Here is a 22,790-nt window from a genome sequence, read left to right on the forward strand (position 1 = left end):
AGTGTTCTCGAAGCTACAAACATGAGTTGACCAAACTGCGGGAGGCAGTGGAAGACAGGAGTGCCTGGCGTGCTCTGGTCCATGGGGTCACGAAGAGTTGGACACGACTAAACAACAACAACAGTAGACTTCAACCCCTGTAACTAACACAAAAGGTGCCTCCCTACTCCAGTAGTTTTCTGCTTGCATGGGGCCTGATTTTGTGTGCTATGCTGTGCTATTTTGCACCTTCAAAAATGGATAATGTATTGTGGAAAAAATGAAAAACACAAAACTTGAAACTGTTAAATTTATTCTAAATTGCAATAATGATACAACAACGTTTCATCGTTTTTTCTCAAATACCAGAAGAAAATGTTTTGGCACACAAATAATTTTGAACAATCTTGTGAAGAGTGGTGTTAAATTTTAAGTCACTTAAAAGTTTCAGTCTCAGGCACATCAAAATCTCACTCCTTTGCAAATTTTGCCACCAAATCCTTCTGGTCAAGTGATGCTTGGGCATGCTCAGTTGATACGGTTGCCAAGCCAACAGGTCTCTTTTGCAAACACTCTTGAGCGTATGCAATTTTTGTAAGTTTGAGCTCTGAGAAATGGCGTTCAAAGCACAAAATAAAAGCAAAACATTGTTAGAAATTCCCAAGGTATAACAAAAAGTAAACTACATAAAACTGCACCCCTCCGAGGTCTGGGAGCCCCGCGAGGCCTCCACCTCTAGCAGCATGAGAACGGGTTGCGCTACAGTTCCCTCCCTGCAGCATCATCACAAGCAGCAGCAGCGGAAGTTTGCCTGGTTCACGCGGGACAGCTGGGCCCGCGGACCCCCCGCCCGCTCTCGCCGCACCTTCTTTCAATCAACGGTCCAGAAAACCTAAGGCGGGCTTTGACGAGCGCGCATCTTCGGGCGGGCATTGGCTGGGAGTGCGGCCGGCCCGGTGACGTCGAGCGGAGGGGGCGGGGATTGCGCGGGGGTGACACGTCGGACGGCGCCGGCGGCGGATCTCCTGCGAGACAACCCAGGAGCGGCGCCTCCCCTGCCCACCGCCCCTCGCGCCTTCCGCCCTTCTGCTCCCTCGCGGGACGGGATGGGGCGGCTCTAGACCAATAAGGCTCCGGATCCCGCAAGTGTTCCAGAATTGGGCCGCCCCGCCCCCTCCGTTGCTTGGCAGCGGCGGCCCCTCCCCCTTCCCAGGACCCGAAGCCGGGACCCGGTTCGCTCCCCCCCCCTTTGCTTCGGCGCCTGGTCGGAGCGGCCCTTCCTGGCAGGAGCCACCGACCCCCATGACCCCTGGGCCTGCCGGAGAGGCCCCCTGGTGACCTTCGTGGGCAAGAGCCCCCGGGCTCCTTGGCCTCAGGACTCCCCACAGCTTCCCCCCTTCCCCTCAGGAGGTTTAAAGGCACGCCCTTGAGCCCCTTCCCCTGTTTGGCCACCGAGGCGCTTCTCCCGGTGTCCCCTTCAACTCGAGACAGCTCTCTCCCCCCCCCCCCGCCACGCTGCCCTGCTTGTGCCCAGGTGCCCCAGCCTCTCCCCAGCGCACTGGCGCCATGCGCTTCTCCCTGGTGCTGTCCCTCCTGCGCCCTGTGGGGCCTGTGGTGGTCGGGGTGTCCCTGGGCTTCACCCTCAGCCTGCTCAGCGTCACCTGGGTGGAGGAGCCCTGCGGCCCCAGCCAGGGCAGCCTGCGAGATGGGGGCATGGAGCAGCAGCAGCACCAAGGCGGGCAGGGCAACGCCGCCCGCAAGCCCAACTCCGTCCCTGTGGGGATGGGCACGGAGCCTGAGCAGAGCTGGGAGCCCCGCGTCCTGCCCTACAAGCCTCCCAACCCGGGCAAGGCTGCCAAGAAAACTATCAGGTATGGGGGGGGGAGGAAATGGGGTGGCTTGGGGGAGCAAAGGGTGTGTAGCGAAAAGGGAACAGGAAAATGGGCTTTGGCTCAAATGTAATCACAAGGTAATCTGGCCACTGTTTGGGTTCCCGTGGACTTTAGAGGCTCACAGGTAGGTGTAATTTGCGGCCTCTTTGTTATACTGTGGGGGCCGTGTGATGGGAATATGCCACATTATGTGACCTGTTAGTGGTTCCATGTAGCTGCTGGCCTGTGAACATAAATATTTGTATGTAAGCAATCTTTTCATAATGCTGAATGAAACCAGTATAACATTTGATCAGTATAGTGTTCGCCCTCACAGCAGCCCTATGGAGGTAGGTGACTGGGGACTTGTGACTGGCCCGAGGCCACACAGTTAAACCCTGATATAGGTGGGACTTTAATCTATGCCTCCCATGTGCAACACCTAACTGCCTATCCAGATGTGGTAAGCGCATCCATAGTGGGCCCATGTTCAGAACAAACGTGCAGATTCATGGGCTGTTTCCTGTGGTGGTTCCAGTCAGAGATTGGTTAAGGGTCTTCAGGGCTCTGTGGGCTGGGGGAGAGCTTTGTTGTTGGCATCCTATCTCAAGTGACATAGAGGTGTACCTCCACGGGTGAAGTCGAACCACTGTGTTGGCATCACTGAAGTGACCTCCCAGGGGCACAAGCCTGGGCAGTATGTACGGGAGGTCCTGGGCTGCCCAGACAAGAAGACCCCCCTCTCGGCCTCACTGATGTGGTCCAAAGGAAGCAGAGCAATATGTTTGACACCAACCTGGCTGCAGTAGTTGCTGGAAGGAGGCATACAAGATGCCAAGCAACCTAAGGGTTTACTCCTTTGCCTTTTCTTCTCCGTAAGATATTCTGCAAGGCTTAAAACTTGCTTTTTGAGAAGACTCTGCCTTGGATGAAAAAGCTGTGGAGGGCCATGGTACAATAGAGCCAATCCCTGATCATGGGCATGGAGTGCTATGGTTCTCTGAGCCCCCTTCTTTCTGCCTCTGTCATTCAGACTGCTGCCCTCCTTTTTTATGACATCCCACAGGAAAGCTTGGGGTCGTGCTCTTCCTATTCAGGAAGTCTTTTGGTACAAATAGTTTCCTTTGAAAGGAAATGGGCTTGAGCAGTGCTTTTCTCAGGGGGTATGCAAGGGTACACAGTGACTGCACCTCTTTTTGTTGGTGTTAAAAAGTGTGGCACTTACTGTAACAACTTCATGGTGAGTACCAGAACCTACCGTATTTTTCTAGGAAAAAAGCACTGGGCTTGAGTAAAGAAAAGCAATGATGGCTATCGCTGTTCCAGAGGTAGCTGAATGAGGGCTTAATCAAACAACAGTGTATATCTTGGGCTTCTGCAGAACCTTTCAACACAGTTGTTTCTCCTCCCTTAATAAACGTAATAATATTTTTAATTTTTATAGCGCTTTGGATGTTCAAAATATTTCATTTATTTTATCTTTCTGTAATCCTTACTATAACCTTTTAAGCTAAGTCAGTAGTATTACTGATTTAGCAGGTGGGCAGAGAATGAGATAAATGAAGTACTTAAGGCTACCTAGTGCAGGGGATTTCACATATTCTACCCCTAGGACCTACATGCAGTGGCTGAAAATTGCTGAGGCCCACCAGTCAAAAAATAGTGGTGCATTATTATTTTTATTACATTTATATACTACCTTTTCCTCCAAGGAGCTCAATGGGGGCTGCATTATTATTTTCCTCCCCATTTTCCTCTCACAACAACTCTGTGAGGTAGGTTAGGCTGAGAGACAGTGATTGGCCCAATATCACACACTGAGCTTCATGGCTGAGTGGGGATTCGAACTCTGGTCTCCTAGGTTCCAGACCAGCACCCTAACCATTACACCACACTGGCTTTCCAAGTGTAGTTGCAGGGGCAGGCACAAAATGGTGGCAAATAGGCAGAATTTGGCATTAGTTGGCAATTACTGACATCATATCTAACTTAAATTTGGAAAATGCTGCATTCCTTGCAGCATTTTCTTTGTGATATGGAGTTTGGTATTTCAGCTTTCCTCAAGTGAAGTACAGGCATTTGCTCTGGAGGTATTTTGGCAGCCTCCCCATTTAAGGCAGATTTGGTTGATCCAGAGACAAAGTGGAGAAAGCTTTTTCTTTTATATTTCCCCCCTTCTCACGCTACCTGCCTTTCAGAGGTTTTTACCCCCATCTCCAGTAATTTTACCATCCATTCTCCTTCCATACTCAACTTAACCCCTTGCCCCCCAACCAGTTTCTTTCCTCCCTCTATTGTCTTTTTACATTCACTTCTTCCTCCTTTAAACTTCCTTTCTATCCACTTCCTTTCTATGTTCAATTTGTTCGTTTATTATTTTCTATTACCACTGATAAAAAATATTAACCTTTTATCTCATTTCCCTTGAATAACACCTCCCCCTGTCCCTTTTCCTTCAGAGGAAGAACTTCCTTTCCTCCAACTCTTCCTGAACTTCTCTCTTGCTTTGTCACCGTTACTCATCTTGCAAAAGGAATTGCTTGTGCTGATACTGGTCCAACTGAAAGGCTGTGGCTTGTGGTTATGGGGGCTGGACAGGCAAATGAGGAGGCACTAAGCAGTCTGTGGTTCTGAGGCCCACCTGAAAGTGGCCCAAGGCCTATTTTCAAAAAGCAATGACCTAAGTTCATTGTAGAGGTGAGATTTAAACCAAGGACTTTTTATTCATAGTTCATTCTCTTAGCTGTTATACTGCAGATCTCTGTACAGCTTATTGGGTGATTTTGGCACTTTCCTTTATGAAAGTCCTCCTATTTTTGGGGTGCTGCATTTATATGTCTACCACCTTGAATTCCATGGAATAAAGGTGGGATCTGGACTTTTCTAGTTCTCCAAAAGGCTGTATTTTGTCACTGGGAAAGTGCATTTCCCATCACAATCTACCACATGTTGCACTGACTAATGAATTTTCTCTGTGTGTTTTTAAAAAACAATGTGTAAAATGTATTGGAGACTCTGCACTCTCCTCCTGTAATAGTAAAAGAAAGGAGTACTTACATGTGTGGGAGAAAAATAAGATATGTGGCCCTTGTGTGGGTTAATTAATAAAAGAACCAGCTGGATGCCTGGATTCAAAACACAGGACTTTGCACACACTCCGTCGGAGGAGAACCTCCAGCAAAATTTAAAACAGTCATAGAGTTAAGCTGCAGCATAGCATGGGAATATAGGTTGTTAGACCCCATTTCATATCCTGTTTAATCTGCTTATAGCACTTGCCCCTCTCTTTACCGCTCTGTCAATGAGCAAACCACACTCGTTTAAAAGCTTTACTAACAAAACCCAAATGCCAAATTCATGCATTATTCCATGCTGCAGCACGGAGAACACAGGTAGAATGCTCTTGGGTACAAAATACAGATAATTAGCTTCAAACACCGAGTCTTAGCAAGTTCAGACATGTCCTTCCTGGTCGATTACATGGCACAAAGATAGTGTAAGGCAGGGGTGTCAAACTCAAATTCATCGGGGGCCGCATCAGCAGTTTGGTCATCCTCAAAGGGCCAGTTGTATCTGTGGGACTATGTGTCCACTCTTTATTATCATAAATTACCATGGCCTTTCCGCTGATTTCTTGGTGGCCCGCTGGAATGTGGAATTAAACAGGGCCATTGACTGTCTGGCTCTGAAGCACCCTCTCCGATTGCATGGAGCTCGGATGGCCCTGTGGTTTTCCCGAGGACAGTGAAACAATTGCTGAGACGGCTAGAGTGCCGGGGGCAGAAAATTCATTCTGAATCGAACCAAACATGGGTTAGAGCTCAACGTTGAGCCTACCAAGTGGCGATAGCGATGGTGAAGAGGACCTTCTTCGCCGCCTCTATTGTATCTGCAGAAAACAGCAGCAGGAGTGTGCTGGTCCAGGGGCGGGAGGTTACCGTGGGGCGAGGTCCAGGACCTGAGTCGAGAGTCGGACAGTCCTCCACGGGCGAAGCAGGGTCCACAGTGAGGAGCTGGGCGAGGACAGGAACTCTGGGGGAACCGGACTGGGTGCTGGCCGAAACAGCTCTTCAATGACGTTGCTCCCGCAACCTGGGACCGGGCTGACTGGCCTTTATCTTCTCTGAGGCCAGGGGCGGTCCCGGCCCCCAGGGGACCCGCCTCTCCTGGCCTTAAGGCAAGCACTCCTCCTGGGAGAAACCAGTTCCCTTTGCCTCTCTGCCCTTCGCCTCTGCAGTTCAGGAGAGGCTGGAGGGCTACTGGACCCAGGGGGAGACTCACCTGTAGGCACTGAGTCCTTAACCACCTCCGGAGCCAGAGTAGATTCACCTGGTGCCTGCTCCTGAGGATCCAGCACAGGTGCAGGTACCTCAGAGTCAAGGCCCTGCCCCAGCTCAGCTGGCCCTGGAGGCGGGGACTCCTGTGCAGGCTGGAGTTCCTCCGGTTTGGCCTCTGAATCGGATTCCCAGGCCATCACAAGAAGACTCTTTCAGGTGGTTCACAATCTAATGGAACCACCTTTGCTGTCAGGGCCTGGTGAGGACCCCAAGATCTCCTGCAGTGATTTTGGAAAGTTTTTTGCATATCAAGTCACTCAGATTCGGAAAGAGGTAGACTCCACCATGGTGGTGGGACCAGGGCAGGAGAGTGCTAGAGTCCTGTCTAGTCAAGTTGCATGGGGTCAGTTCCAGTCTGTTACCTCTGAGGATGTGGACAGGCTGCTTGGACGAGTGAATTCGACCACCTGTCTCCTTGATCCTTGCCTGCCCTGCTCATAAAAGCAAACCAGGAAGGGCTGGGTGATGGGCTCCGTGGGCTGGTGAATACCTTTCTCTGTAAAGGAGTCTTTCCAGACCTGCTTAAAGAAGTGGTTATTAAATCGCTTCTTAAAAAACATCTTTGGACCCAGCCAATATGGCCAACTATCGCCCAGTCTCAAATTTTCCATTCTTGGGCAAGGTGATGGAGTGGGTGGTTGCTGAACAACTCCAGGCATGCCTGGAGGATGTGGACCATTTGGATCCCTTCTAATTGGAATTCAAGCCTCATCATGGGACTGAAACAGCCTTGGTTGTGCTGGTCGATAATCTCTGGCGGGCTAGGGACAAAGGTAAAAGCTGTTTCCTAGTTCTGCTGGAGTTCTCAGCGGCCTTTGACACCATTGACCATGACATCCTTCTGGACCGTCTAGAGGAGTTCGGAGCTGGGGTCACTGTGATGCAGTGGTTCAACTCCTTCCTTCTTGGTGGTGTCCAGAAAGTGGTGTTGGGGGATGAGTGTTCAGACCCCTGGGCTCCCACTTGTGGGGTGTCTCAGGGCTCTGTATTCTCCTCAATGCTTTTCAACATCTAGGAGAGATCATCAGGAGGTTTGGGCTGGGTGTTCACCAGTATGTGGATGATACCCAGTTCTACCTCTCCTTTAAATCAGAACCATTGAAGATCCTCTGTGAGTGTCTGGAGGCGGTTGGAGGATAGATGGCAGCTAACAGATTGAGGTTGAATCCTGATAAGACAGAAGTACTATTTTGGGGGGACAGGGTGCGCAGCCTAGGAGTTATTTTGGACTCGCAGCTGTCCATGGAGGCACAGGTCAATTCTGTGTCCAGGGCAGCTGTCTACCAGCTCCATCTGATATGCTGACTGAGACCCAACCTGCCCACGGACTGTCTCGCCAGTGTGGTGCATGCTATGGTTATCTCCCACTTGGACTACTGCAATGAACTATGTGGGACTACCTTTGAAGGTGACTCAGAAACTACAACTAATCCAGCTAGACTGGTGACCAGGAATGGCTGGGACTATATAATACCAGTCCTAAAGGGTCTTCATTAGCTCCCAGTGTGTTTCCAAGCACAATTCAAATTTTTGGTGCTGACCTTTAAAGCCCTAAACGGCCTTGGCCTAGTATACCTGAAGGAGTGTCTCCACCCTCCTCCAAGGGTCTTCTGCTGGTTCCCTCAGTGTGAAAAGCAAAGTTACAGGGAACCAGGCAGAGGGCCTTCTTGGTAGTGGCACCCTCCCTGTGGAACACCCTCGCATCAGATGTTGAGGAGATAAAGAACTACACAAGATTTAGAAGAAATATATTTTAAAAAATAAAAAAATTGTCCAGTAGCACCATAGAGACCAACTAAGTTTGTTCTTGGTATGAGCTTTCATGTGCATGCACACTTCTTCAGATACACTGAAACAGAAGTCACCCGACCTTTATATATAGTGAGAGCGTGGGGAGGGGTATTACTCAGAAGGGTGGTGGGAATGGGTGATTGGTTGATAGGTGTGGTCTTACAGGAAAAAGCAAGGGATGAGATGGCCAAAAATAGCTTTATCATGTATAATGTGATAAGAATCCATTGTCCCTGTTCAGACCAGGTCTCTCCATGGTTTTAAGTTTGGTAATTTGTAATTCAGCAACTTCTCTTTCCAGTCTATTTCTGAAATTCTTTTGTAATATGACAGCTACTTTGAGATCTTGTATAGAATGTCCTGGGAGATTGAAGTGTTCTACTGGTTTCTCTGTCTTGTGATTCCTGATGTCAGATTTATGTCCATTTATCTTTTGGCATAGGGTTTGGCCTGTTTGTCCAATATAGAGAGCTGAAGGGCACTGTTGGCATTTGATAGCAAACACAATGTTAGAAGATGAGCAATTAAATAGTCCTGAGATTGTATGTTTGATGTTGTTGGGTCCAGTGATGGTGCTGTCTGGGTGTATGTGGCAGCAAAGTTGGCATCTGGGTTTATTACAGGCTCTGGTACCAGTGTCCACGTTAAGTCTGCTTGCTGTATTATTGTGGGTGAGGAGTTGTTTAAGATTGGGTGGCTGTCTGTCGGCAATGAAATGTCTTCCTCCCAGAGCTTGGGAAAGAGAACTGTCATTGTCCAGGAGAGGTTGTAAATCTCTGATGATGTGTTGGACTGTTTTAACTTGGGAGCTGTATGTGATTACTAGTGGTGTTCTGTTATTTTCTCTTTTGGGTCTGTCTTGCAGCAAGTTCTCTCTGAGTATCAGTCTGGCTTTGTTGATCTGTTGTTTAACTTCATTAGGCGGATATTTTAGTTCCAAAGCGGTTTGCCTATTTGGTTCAAGGAGGATGTGCTGGTGAACAGAGAAGAGGTGAAAGAAAAGCAAGAGGGGCAGCTCCTTAATGCTTGGTAGTGATCTATGAATAATAATTATTTATAACACTTATTGGATGCCTTTCTCAACTTGCAGGATTATAACAAATCCACACAATTTAAAACAAAACAAGCACAGCGCCATCTTGCAGTATTATTATTTAATAACAGCTGAAATGAAGGAGGAGGCTAATGGTTTAAGTATGTGGGTTCAGGGTCAGGAGAATAGGTTTTTAAGGGAGCATGGCAGTCCCCCCCCCCCTTAGATTATGGGCTTTTTGCCTCTTATCTCTTGGTTCAGCTGCTGGAGCTTCTTTTCCTCACTCCTTATCTTATCTGAATTTGCTTCTGGGAAGATTGAGGTCATTCTGCATGGTCTGTGATCAGCAGTGTCCAATTCTGGGAACATCCTTCTTGCAGCTTTCTATGAGCATAGTTGAGTTCTGTAGCACACAAAATGGAGTGTAGAAAGTATCCCTCGGAAAGAGGTCCATTCCACCCACCCACCTGTGATTCTCCAGGCACAAAAAATCGCAGTCTCTGCAGCCTGTATAGTCTTGTAAAGGTAAAGGGACCCCTGACCATTAGGTCCAGTCGTGACTGACTTTGGGGTTGCGGCGCTCTTCTCGCTTTATTGGCTGAGGGAGCTGGTGTACAGCTTCCGGGTCATGTGGCTAGCATGACTAAGCCGCTTCTGGCGAACCAGAGCAGTGGACAGAAACTCCGTTTACCTTCCCACCGGAGCGGTACCTATTTATCTACTTGCAGTTTGACGTGCTTTCGAACTGCTAGGTTGGCAGGAGCAGGGACCGAGCAACGGGAGCTCACCCCATCGCAGGGATTCGAACCGCCAACCTTCTGATCGGCAAGTCCTAGGCTCTGTGGTTTAACCCACAGCGCCACCTGCGTCTTGTAGTCTTGTAGTGGCCCCATTAACTCTGTGTAACCCAGTAGGATAGAGGCTCAGTTCTTGAAATCAGAGCCATGCAGAGATTTCCATGTGGGCAGGGAACACTTTCTCCCTTTGGGTCTGGAGTGCAGAGAGCCCAAAGGCACAGGCATAGTGAGCTTTAACAGCGACAAAGAACCACATTCTAAAGTTTCTGGCCTGCTTTAGAATATCAGATCCTAGCTTAATGAGCCAGGATACACACAGGCTTTGTGCTCTCAAATGCAGCCATTTGTTTCTTCATTTCTCCCTTTGTGCAAGTGCAGAATCAAGCCAGAAAGCTGCAGTTAACCATGCCTTCCCAGGATTTGCAATTTGGGAAATGTGTTTAAGGGCTTCCAAAGAAGTCAGGATTTAGAGCCCTACTTTAAATCATGGTGGACTCACTGTAGCTTCCTAGTTTGTTTCGCTGCTTGCATGAAAGGGAGAAGCAGTGTGGGCACTCAGAGGGTGTGTGCAGTTGCACAAACATTGTACCTAACTTGGCTTACTTAAGGTAGGCTTTGATCATGCATACCTGGCCACTGTTTCCCCAGAGATGGAAATGAGGTGTGTGTGTGCATGTGTTTGTGTGTTTCCAGGAAAGGGAATCAGGAGACTTGCTGCTCCTATAGTCACACATTCTGTTTGCTGGTTGCCCAGTTCATTGCTCTTTTTAGTCAAGAGTGTCATTTATTCCGACAATTTATAGTGACATCTGCTCCTTCCCACTCTCAGTGTGTGCATGTGCCTGTCTGTGTTTGCTGGGGTTACTGGTGGTTAATACTGCCTGCTGGCAGTTCAAAAGACTGCCTTGCCTTTATTATCTCTCTGCATTCCCTCCCTCCCTCCCTCCCTCCTTTTCAGGGAATTGTCCTGTTCCTTACAAGGTTTAACTATGTCAAGCCTTTATCCTCAGCATCTCTGTGCCAGATCTTTCTCTCCCACCACCACTCCTTCCTTGCCTGCCTCTCTCTGCCGAGTGTGTTGGCCCCTTTATTTCTCACCTTCCCAGCCTTGGGAGTATTGCTTGTCTAAGTGAGCCCCATGAGCACCCCTCATCCCTGTTCCCCACCCCCTTCCCAGTCATGATGTGGGGGGGGGCAGGGAGAAACTCTGCTTTGTTTCTCCCCCTCTGATCCCTGGCACCAGGATTACCATCTCTTCCTTTCTCCTGCGTGCCCTCAACTCAAAAACTGGTGAGATCAATGCTAGGGGTTGGGGGCCCAGGGACGAGGGACTGAATGAGCTGTGTTGTCCCCAGGAGTGAGTGAGGGTGGGTGGGTGGGATGGGCAGGAAGCGGAGGGGCTGAATGAGCCCACTGTGTGAGTGGAATGGGGGTGGGTGGGTGGGAAGGAAGGAAGGAAGGAATGGTTTCCTGCTGCATTTGAATAATTAAAACCTGAAACTTATTGTAAGAGACAGGCCACCTGCATCCTAACACCAACTGTAATGTCACAGGGAGCAAGATACCCCCCTCCCCATTTTCTTATCGCAGCCCCTACCTAACTGGGAGATGTCAGAGTCTTTCCGCCCCCTCCAGATTCACAATTGCAGCAGTCAAATTATGGTGGGAAGCTAAATTCCCTAGGCGTTTGGATTCTAGTCTTGACACCCTCCCCTTCTCTTCACACTCTTGAGCCTTACACTATTGCTCCTTCCTCTTGCTACTCAGTTGGGGATTATGATTAGCTCCTTAGGGGGCCGTCTAGCATGGAAGCTGAGGACTCGGCCAAGTGAGATCTGCTCAGCCATGGCTACCCTCTCTAGCATTTTGCTAATTTGTCCATCTGGGTGTCTTGCAGGTTGGCTTCAGTTGCAGCATGTCTAAAATGGCACGTGTGTGTGTGTGTGTGTGTGTGTGTGTGTGTGTGTATATATATATATATAGTTTTCATTTTTCTACATTTCAAAATAAACATTTTACAAACGTTAAAATATCCAATGACTTCTCTTCTTCTCCTTCCATGGTTCATCTTACATATCATACGTTCCTGCATATTTTATTATAACCATTCAAATCCAATTTTCCACTTTTTACATCAATCAAATATTGTTTACTCTGTTGAATTTATATTAATGCTGACAGCGTTTTCAGCTGTGTACAATTATTTTCCATATATTAAATAAATATTTTCTACTCTTCTTTAAATATACATTCTTCTTGCTCTCTTAGTGAGAGTCAATATTTTAAGAGATGCAAGGAATCTGTCGATCGTAGGGGTTGCACTCAGATATATGGTGGTGGTACCCCCTCAGCCTTCATGGAAACTTGGTTTCTGAGCTGGGGAACCAGTTCAGATCTCCTTTAGTGGAAAGAACAATGCAGAAAGATGCTGAACCTGAGCCTCATGCTAGAGAATAATGCGGAAATGATTTCAGAGGCAATGAGGTTGCACTCTGGGATCCTCTGTTGCTTTGTGTGAGAGTCTGAGTTTCTTACAGAAGTTGCAGAACACATTCTTGGTTATTGCTATAGTCAGGGCCGTCTTACATATAGGTGCTAGGGCTCTCAGGGGCGCCAGGCCAAGAGTCTGGGGCCGAGATTTGGAGTCCGGGAAGAGCCGACAGCCACTGGCGAGCGGAGCAGAGGCCGTCGGAGTGCCTCCTCCTCGGGTTCAACTGTTGTTGCACTGGGCTCTGCTTGCCCCCCCCCGGCTCTTGGTCCTGGCCTTGCTCTGCTGCCGCCACCATCTCCTCGGGCTACTCTGTTGTTGCTGAGATGGCCGGCCAGGCCAGCCCTGCTGTGTGCGCACCTCACTGGCCAGCCCTAAAAAAAGGTTAATAACTTTGGGGTTCCCCCCTAAAAAAAGCTCAACAACTCTGGGCAGCCGGGGGGGGGGCGCTGGGTGGATCTTTGCATATGCTTAAGACAGCCCTGGCTGTGGTTGCCCTGATGTTGATGTCTGTGAAAGATCTGGCATCCTCAATGATATGAGTTAGCTCATCTTGCCCTTGACCGAATGCTGGGTCCTAATCCATCGCCAGGTTACTGCTAGCTATGCTTGGATTAATGATGGGCTTAACAGCTGATCTACCCCCGTCCCTGGTGCTACCCCTGTCCCGGTATGTGCCCCCCCCACCCGGGGTGTGTGTGTGAAATGGACATCCACAGGTTTCCCAAATGTGGTGTCCTGTTGATTTAGCAACTCACTTAAGACCCCAGGGTATCTTGGAAAGGACTAGGAATTTTAATTTTTTGTGCATTCCCTCTACTCTTTATGTCTCAGCATTTTGGGTGCATTAGGGACAGCACAGCTCTATTAATAAGCCCTTGGCACAGTATTCTGAAGCAGAAATGGTAATCTGTTTTTTTCCTGTATGGTTCTAATAGAGGTGCTCACTGAAACAAATGGGACTTGAGCATTTGTAAATGCTGGACATACCTGAGGATCTGTAGTACACTTACAGAATATACAGGGCTGCTGTTATTTATGTAATAACAGTAACGTACATGGTGCTTTACAGGGTATTGTTGTTTAGTCGTGTACGACTCTTCATGACCCCATGGACCAGAGCACGTCAGGCACTCCTGTCTTCCACTGCCTCCCGCAGTTTGGTCAAACTCATGCTGGTAGCTTCGACAACACTGTCCAACCATCTCGTCCTCTGTCGTCCCCTTCTCCTTGTGCCCTCCATCTTTCCCAACATCAGGGTCTTTTCTTGGGAGTCTTCTCTTCTCATGAGGTGGCCAAAGTATTGGAGCCTCAGCTTCAGGATCTGTTCTTCCAGTGAGCACTCAGGGCAGATTTCCTTAAGAATAGATAGTTTTGATCTTCTTGCAGTCCATGGGATTCTCAAGAGTCTCCTCCAGCACCATAATTCAAAAGCATCAATTCTTCGGCGATCAGCCTTCTTTATGGTCCAGCTCTCACTTCCATACATCACTACTGGGAAAACCATAGCTTTAACTATATGGACCTTTGTCGGCAAGGTGATGTCTCTGCTTTTTAAGATGCTGTCTAGGTTTGTCATTGCTTTTCTCCCAAGAAGCAGGCATCATTTAATTTCGTCTGTTCCAAGACGGACAGGTCATAGTGGAGAGTTTTGACCAAACGTGATCCACCTGGAGCAGGAACTGGCAAGCCACTCCAGTATCCCTGCCAAGAAAACTCCATGGACAAAGACAACAGGCTTTACAGGGTAGCACAGGCCAAAAAAAGAGAGGACCAATTCCTTCACTCTGGGGGTGTACCTTGCAAGCTAAACTATGACAGTGGCGAGAGAAAGCAGAGAGGGATTGGAGAGGTAAAGGTAGCAAAAGAGCAGTGTGGACAAATGTATCACTTAAGATGCCATTTTGATTACAGATTAAGGCACATACACCCTTGTCCGTGTGCATGCCAGCCACTTTTTTTGTGTTGTAGTCCCACGTTGCTGTAGGGTTTTTTTGCGTGGAACCTCATGGGCCATTCCCACCCCTTTGTAAATTTCATTCCCGGCTAAGTGAAGGCTTATGCCATGAGGCCCAGTCATGCAACACTTGCATTCTCACATCTGCAGACACCCAGCAGCTGCATGGGATTGCACCACATGGAAGCAGCTCCTCCTCTTCCCCTCCTTCACTTCCTCACCTTCTCTCTTTCTGCCTGCCCTTTCCATTCCCCCAAAGGACCCGATACATCAGCACGGAGTTGGGCATGCGCCAGCGCCTCTTTGTGGGCGTGCTGACCTCGAAGAACACACTGCACTCCCTCGCAGTGGCGGTGAACCGCACCTTGGGACACCGGCTGGAGCGATTGGTCTACTTCACGGGCACCCGGGGGCGCAAGGTCCCTCACGGCATGACGGTGGTGACGCACGGCGACGAGAGGCCCATCTGGAACATGTACCAGACTGTCAAGTATGTGCTGGACCATTACGTGGCTGACTTCGACTGGGTTTTCCTGGTGCAGGACGACACCTACACCGAGGCCCACCGTGTGAACCACTTGGCCTCTCACCTCAGCATCGACACTCTGCTCTACATGGGCCGGCCAGAGGAGTTCATTGGTGGGGACACGCAAGGGCGCTACTGCTATGGCGGCTTCGGCTACCTGCTTTCCCGGGCCCTTCTCCTGCGGTTGCAGCCTCACCTGGAAAGCTGCCGGAACGACATCCTGAGCGCCCATCCCGATGAGTGGCTGGGGCGCTGCATCATCGACTACACTGGTGTAGATTGTGTGGCAGAGCGTGAGGTAAGGAGGGCCAGCTGCACTGTAGTGTCCCTCTCCTGTGTTCATTTATTTAACTTATTTTGTATATACTACTGAATCATAAAAAAACTCTAAGCGGTTTACATACAATATACAGAAATGTTATTGGTACAAAAAACAATATGGCGGAGGCACCTGTGTAATATGAAGGGGCAAGGAGTTGCAGTGTAGGTGCTGCTAAGCCAAGGGACTGATATCCTTGCAAATGTGGAATGAACATGTTCATGTGTTTCAAAGATTAGGGGGAGGAACCAAACACTCAATATTACAGGATGAATTCTTGAGCCCAGTTGAAAGCTGAGCTTCCTCTTCCGACATGCTTTTGTTCCCTTACAACTGGAGGGGAATACCGGCTGGTTGTATGTCATGGTTATATGTACTAACAGGGATAGCCTGGATTTCCCCGTCAGATGTGCTACTCTTATTCCTTCTCCCCACCAGGGCCTGCATTATGAGTATTTTGAACTTGGAAAGAACACTGACCCTGAGAGAGAGAGCGACCCGCGATTCAACACGGCCTTCACTGTTCACCCTGTGCTGGACCCTGTCCAGATGTACCGGCTGCACAGACATTTTGCTCGTGTTGAACTGGAGCACACATACCAGGAAATCCAGCAGCTACAGGTAAGGCAGGGCGGACGTTGGATCTGGATCTGTAACTGGCTGAGCGGAGTGGGGGACTCTGTTCATTCTCCTCATGCGTCACAGTTTCCATTGTGGCACTACATTTGCTTACCAGCTATAGGAAAGTCAGCCATGTTTTCTTTATTTTTACATTTATGTTGCACCTTTCTTCAAGGAGCTCAAGATTGCCATATACTCCTCTTCCCCTACCAGTTCCATCCGCACAACAACCCTGTGAGTTAGGTTAGGTTGAGGGACTTTGACTGGCCAAAGATCACTTAGTGAGCTTCCTGGCTGAGTGAGGATTTGAAACTTGGTCTCCTAGGCCCTAATCCAACACTCTAACCACTGCACCACACTGGCTTTCTCCAGTGTAGCTCAGCTGTAGAAAGTAACTGAGCCTATTTCACTTCTGATGTCGTCTAGGGCGGAGATGGGGAATCTGGGGCGCTCTGGATTTTGTTGGACAATCCATTTGATGGGGATGTTTGAATCTGAAGCTATACCCTTCCTCCCCCCACCCCAAGGATTTGGGCTTAACTGTGGCAACCCTCATGTTGGCAGTTTCTGAAATCTCCATCTTTGGCAGCACATGCTGAGCTCTGACCCCTGGCTGTAGCTTCTCCACTGGAGATTGGCTGGGGAGGGGGCAGGGCTGAATTTGAAGTGGTGATGGTGTGTGTGTGTGTGTGTGTGTGTGTGTGTGTGTGTGTGTGTGTGCTGGCTTGCTTCCATGTACACTTAACCTTTTCCCCACCCACTGCTTCTCTCATTCCAAACCCATTTCTTCCAGCTGCAGTTCCAACCCCTCAATTCACCGAACTATTAACTACCACTTTTTACTGGGAAAATAAAGAGTGCACTAGTGAAACTGAAAAATATATAGAATTTTTGGTTAATAGGTTTGTTTTTTAAAATAGATATACAGTGGTACCTTGGTTTAAGAACTTAATTGGTTCCAGAAGTCCGTTCTTAAACCGAAACTGTTCTTAAACCGCGATGCACTTTCCCTAATGAGGCCTCCCACCGCCGGTGCCCTTCCACCATTCGGCTTCTGTTCTTAGACCGAGGTAAAGTTTGCAAACCAGGACACTACTTCCGGTTTTGCAGAGTTCGTAAACTGAATCGTTCATAAACAGGGCTGTTCTTAAACTGAGGTACCACTGTATGTGCATTCCAGATAACCTTAAGCTGAATCTTAGTGTGCATTGTTGCAGTGGGTTTCCTTCAATGAAGGTCTTAACCCAAGTCGTAAGTTTGGAAGTTTAGGCAGCAAGCTTGCATGTTTGGTCAGCCAAGAAAGGCAATTCCTAGATTCCAAAGTGAAGGTTTGCTTTTGGGGAAATGCCAGACCAGTCCAGACAGCTGTCTGCTTCTTAATCTCATTGCTGAGCACAGCACTGGCTACCACGATGGACCTTGACTCATAGGCTGCAACTCTGCATGTTATAAGCCGGGAACTGGGTGGCGTTATTGATGCCTTCATAGGTTCCGCTATTAGCCTTTTGGTTCATGTAATAAAATTGGCAGAATATCGAGATGTGTGAAAACATACCTGAAAAATTGTAAAATATGGAACCGAAAATGCATACAGGTGCTCAGGAGCTACATTAAATTACATTGATTGCTATTGCACATTGGATTTTCCTTTTCTTTGCGCTGCTGTAAATTAATATTTGAGTCTATTGCCTTAGGTTATAATAAGTTTTACAGTGATTTATTTATATAGTGCCCCTGCCAATTGGCACTTGGGGACTATGACATAAAAGTAATATGCAGTAATGTGTGTAATAAAAAATGAAAATCCATTTTAAAACAACTTTTTTAAAAAAGAGAGAAATGGGGAGAAAGAAAAAGCATATATTTTGGGGGGGGGGATGACATGGCGGTCAGTTCTCCCACCCCCTCCCCCATGGATCCTGGAGGACTTGATGACAACCACAGCAAATGTATCTGGGGGCTTTTTTTAAAAGGGGAAGGGGGAGTAACAGAGAGAGAGCATGCCGTGCTTGGAGGGGAAGAGAGTGTGGAGCCCCTGAGGGGCAGAGATCTCTCCCTGGAGAGGAAGCAAATGTAAAGTGTTTTGCTCAATTGCCCACCAGCATAAGGTGTCATTTTTTTGAGCAGCAGGTGGTGTCTGAGTAGAGATAAACAATGGAGAGAGATTAATTAGGGTAATTATAATTTGACCAGGCGAACTATATTTAATCCATTGCAATCTGCTATGAATTAATGGAACTTTTCTTGAATAATGTCAGTATATTAATCTGGACACAAAAATAAATAAATAAAGGGCAATGAAACCTTTTCCATAACCAATGAAAACATTTTAAAAGGTGGTAAAAGCTGTAATTACATGTATTTAAAATTCACTTGCTTCCTTTGCCAAACCAACTCCTGATTGTTACGGACTGGGACCTAAACTGAGGGGAGCTGCCTTTTCCACCTCTTTAGACTTGGATCGTCATCTAGCAATGGGGAGAGCTGGGTTGAAGGCTCTCGCAGACTTGGGGGTGATGTGGTTACCAGCCACTTTAGGGGCTTCATGATGTCTATTCTGATTTTAATTAATTAATTGAACTTCATTTTTCTACCTCTCCTCTTCAGAAGAGAGCCCAGGGTAGTGCACAACATGAAAAAAATGCAATCAATAATTAAAGCATCTAAAAATGGCAGCACTGAAACAGTATATTCAAACAACGTGATAACAGGACTGTTGAATCCCAGAGTTAATTTATGGCCCAAGACTAACAGCTCAACCCAAAAATATAAGAAAGTACAGTGGAAACTTGGTTTTTGAGTATCTTGGAAGCCAAACAATTTGGAACCTGAATGCCGAAAACCCAGAAGTAATTGCTTCCATTTTCAAATGCGCCTCAGAAGTCGAATGGCATTTCTCCATTTTTCAATGGATTTTGCCAACTGCCCATTGATCCTTGGTTTTCGAATGTTTCAGAAGTTGAACGGTCTTCCGGAACGGATTATGTTCAAAAACCGAGGTTCTACTGTTAACACAATACTGCAGGCACATTAGGCAAGGCAGACCCAACACTTTATTTCCTGACTGAAAGCCAGAAATAAAATTGGAAATAGCTTATGGAGAATTTTCTAAAGGGATCAATATATAAACCGAAAGTGTGTTAATTTAATTAATGTGGCCTAATTTAAATGTAATAAATGTTGAAGAATGGGATTGAGTATTTGGGTGTGGTGAGATATACAGGCGCATGTGAGGAGACTGGCTTAAATACAGGCTGCTTTGAACCATGTGGCCCATCTTTCACCACAATACTGTTTTATTTTTTACTTTGTGGGGCAAAACAGTGCAGGTAAGCTAGCCCCAGAGCTGGGCTCATAGCGTAGGACCACACTGCCACCAGGTGGCTGGATGGTATATCTTGGCACACCCTGCTGCTTGCTGATCCTGCTCTTGTTTAATGCGCTACTCTTTGGGTTGGGCAGAAGTTCATCTGGGCTCATAGGTCTGGTGCCCCAATGCAGTTTGTCGCAGGCTCGCCACTTCTTGTGGTCTAGCTGGCAGTGCCCCTGTTGGTTTCTGCTCCAGGGTAGCTATGCTGGAGGGGTGGTCAAACTTAATGGTCATCAAGCATGTAATGGATGCTTTGTCTATTTGGGGAGCATTGGAGGGGTGGAAGTACTTAGCTTTTTGAAGTGTTCATGGACACCTAGTCGTGTCTTCTAGTCAGGCATCCTAAAGAGATGTGCCTGACCTGACTGTAGTGCAGGGATGGGGAAGCTATGGTTCAGCTCCAGTTCCCATGAGCCACAGCCACTGTGGCCAGTGCTCAGGGATGATGGGAACTGGAGTCAGTTACATCTGGAGAACCACAGGTCCTCTTAATGAAGATTTACCTGGAAGGTAGAGGGATGTGTGTAAGAGAGAGAGAGAGAGAGAAAAAGAAGGAAGGAAGGAAGGAACGGATTAATATCCAAGTAAATATGGGAGCTGCTCTTAGCCATGGGGAAAGTTTGCCTTAAGTGTGTGTATGTGTTTCTGTGTGTGCCTCTTAATTCATTTGGAACTGCTGGGAGTTGTGAAAAACTAAATTCTGAGCCTTCATTGACTCTGCCTGCACCCTCTCCTTGCAGCTCGAGATCCAGAACACCAGCAGCCTGTCTGCAGATGGCGACCTGAGTGCCACCTGGCCCATTGGCATCGCTCCCCCTTTCCAGCCCAAAACCCGCTTTGAGGTGCTTCGCTGGGATTACTTCACAGAAGAGGCAGCTTTCTCTTGCATGGATGGAGCTCCCAAGTGCGAGCTGCGTGGTGCAGACACAGCCGACGTGGCCGACGTGGTGGCTGCAGCTGTGGAAGAGCTAAACCACCGGTACCAGCCGGTGCTGCACATCCGGAAGCAGCAGCTGCTGAACGGCTACCGCCGCTTTGACCCGACCCGAGGCATGGAGTACACCCTGGACCTGCAGCTGGAAGTGGTGACCCAGAAGGGGCACAGCCGGTCGCTGGCCAAGCGGGTGCACCTGCTGCGCCCTCTCAGCGAGGTGGAGATCATCCCAATGCCCTACGTGACAGAGGCCAGCCGGGTCAACGTCATCCTGCCCCTGACAGCCCCGGAGCGAGACTATGCCGCACACTTCCTGGAGGTCTATGCTGCGGCCGCCTTTGAGAATGCAGAGAACGCCGTGCTGACCTTCCTCTTCATCTACGACCCCTTTGAGGCTCAGCAAGTGGCCCAGAATGACGTCTTCCGGGCAGTGAAGGCGCGCATTGCGGAGTACGAGCGGCGCTATGCGCAGGTGAAGATCCCCTGGATCAGTGTCAAGACAGATGCTCCCTCCCAGATCAAGGTGATGGACATCATTTCCAAGAAGCACCCCGTGGACACGCTCTTCTTCGTGGCTGGTGTGGGCACTGAGGTCACGGCCGAGTTCCTCAACCGCTGCCGCATGAACACCATCAACAGCTGGCAGGTCTTCTTCCCCATCCACTTTCAGGGCTACAACCCCACCATTGCCTTCCACAACCAGCCCCCGCCTCTGTCCGGCCTGGACTTGGTGCGGGATGCCGGCCACTTTGACCGTGACGCCTTCAGCGAAGCCTGCTTCTACAACGCCGACTACATGGCGGCACGCACGCGCATGGCTGCCGATGCCCAGGACAACGAGGACATCCTGGAGACGCTGGACATCTACGACCTGTTTGTCAAGTACTCCAACCTGCATGTCTTCCGGGCGGTGGAGCCGGCCCTCCTGCAGCGCTACCGGCCGCACGGCTGCAACCCGCGCCTGAGCGAGGAGCAGTACCACCGCTGTGTGCAGAGCAGCCTGGAGGGCCTGGGCTCCCGGGCGCAGCTGGCCATGGTGCTCTTTGAACAGGAGCAGGGCAACAGCACATGAGCCCGGGGCCGGGGCCAGCCTGCCACCTCCCCTCTCCCCCTGCGCGTCTTCCCTATAGCGGCAGAGGACGGCAGCCCAGGATGGTTCAGGCTGGGCCTCAAGGGAGCGGTTCTGCTTGGCTGTCCAGGTTGCCCTGTGGACCAAAAGCGGGTATTGGTGGGTGGTCAGGATCCAGTCCCACTTCTGCCTTGCTTTGCTCCCTTCATGCAGGCCCAGGTCCTCCCCCCGGGCAGCAGGATTAACAGCTGCAAGTGCCAACCGAGCAAGGGCAGACAGGGCCTGCTGTGGGACTTCTGCCTCGAAAATCTGGCTGCTGCCTTGGTGGCACCAGGGCTTTTAGAAGAGGCTTCTGTGTGAGGGTGGGGTGGGCTGAAGCCAAGGAGGCTGGCTTGGGGTTTCTGGATTCTGGGGCAGTAGAGGCAGGAAGGAAAGAAACTGCCCCCTCAGGAGCACTGCTTGGTCCCCTTGCTGCAGTTTGGGTCTTAACTTAATGGACACTCCAGGTGTAGGTGCAGGATAATCTTCTGTGGGTGGGAGGGGCAGAGGGATTCTGGTTGGTTATTTTTTTCTCTTTGTCCAGTGTTGCTCCTTTTGGAAACGGTGACTCGGGCTGCTTTAGCCTCAGATTAGGAGTGGTAGGGGCAAGAGGGTGGCACAGACCTGGTGGGTGCTTTCACTGGGAGAGTCAAGCAGCCCCCTGGTGCCAGGCTGGCTCTGGCACGGTGGGGATGAACAGTATTTCTGGGGCTGCCTGCCCTCTCTTTTGCCACCCGCTGGGCTGAAGGTACGTAGATTTCGCCAATCTTGCTGCCATGAGTGGTTGACCCATAACTGTTCAGCAGAGCGGGTTGTGTCAATCAGCCTGGCGCTGCGACCAGGGCAAGGCCCAGAAAGGGTGCAGTTGTGTGTGTGCACGTGTGAGAAGGAGTTGGAGCTTGGCTCTCCAGTGGGTTTATATTTAACTTGGATTTGGGGCGGGTTGGTGACTAAAATGTTGTTTTGCATTTTAATAAACTGGAGCGAAGCATAAAGTGTTTGGTTATGATTTTTCTGTTCTAGGCTGTATGCATGCCTGGTTTGTATGATGGAGAGAGATTGTGGAATCGATAGAAGTTAATCTATGTATTGGAACCTATGATTCCCTGGAGACGAAAAGAAAGCAGCAATGTGTATTTCAAGGAATGTAATACAAGTAGTTAGGTAGCTGTGTCCACACTAGGGTGCTAATGTGCATGTGTGTTTTCCTCCACACATGAGTGCTTTCAATTGTATGCCTCCAAAACCTGTCTGTTTCCCATTCATGCTAGTGGGTGATGCTTGAAGGGATACAGTAGCACTGTGTGTTGTCCTTCAATTCGCGCAGTGAGTGCACCCTACACACCGTAAGTTCCAGGAGCCAGAGATCTTTTGTGGGCATGCGCCTTGGTATGTTTACCTGTGTGCATTCACCTTAAAACAAGTATTTTTTTTAAAAAAATACTAGCTATGAGATTTGCATAAAAGAGCTGCAAAAAATAATACATCAGCAACTCTGACATCTGTTGTAGGTGTGGAGGCAAAGATTGTTTAGTTGTGCATGCACACCTTTTTTTAGAAACGGTATTTTTGAAATACAGGTTTTCTGATATGCCAATTTGCACAAAAGAGCAGCCTTCCTTCCTTCCTTCTTTGGAAGCCAAGCATTCCTTCCCTTTT

General features: G+C 48.9%; 1 protein-coding gene across 1 annotated transcript; it reads left to right on the plus strand.

Annotated features, from left to right (window-relative positions):
- Positions 1-385: 385 nt before the first annotated feature.
- Positions 386-22,130, plus strand: CHPF (chondroitin polymerizing factor). Its single transcript, XM_081878650.1, has 4 exons — positions 386-1,850; positions 14,513-15,077; positions 15,537-15,719; positions 19,830-22,130. The coding sequence occupies exons 1-4, from the start codon at positions 1,546-1,548 to the stop codon at positions 21,093-21,095; spliced, it is 2,319 nt and encodes a 772-aa protein (XP_081734776.1). The 5' UTR covers positions 386-1,545; the 3' UTR covers positions 21,096-22,130.
- The last annotated feature ends 660 nt before the right edge of the window (positions 22,131-22,790 follow it).

Source organism: Podarcis erhardii (assembly GCF_964252035.2).
Source record: "Podarcis erhardii genome assembly, chromosome: 1".
NCBI classification, from domain to species: Eukaryota; Metazoa; Chordata; class Lepidosauria; order Squamata; family Lacertidae; genus Podarcis; species Podarcis erhardii.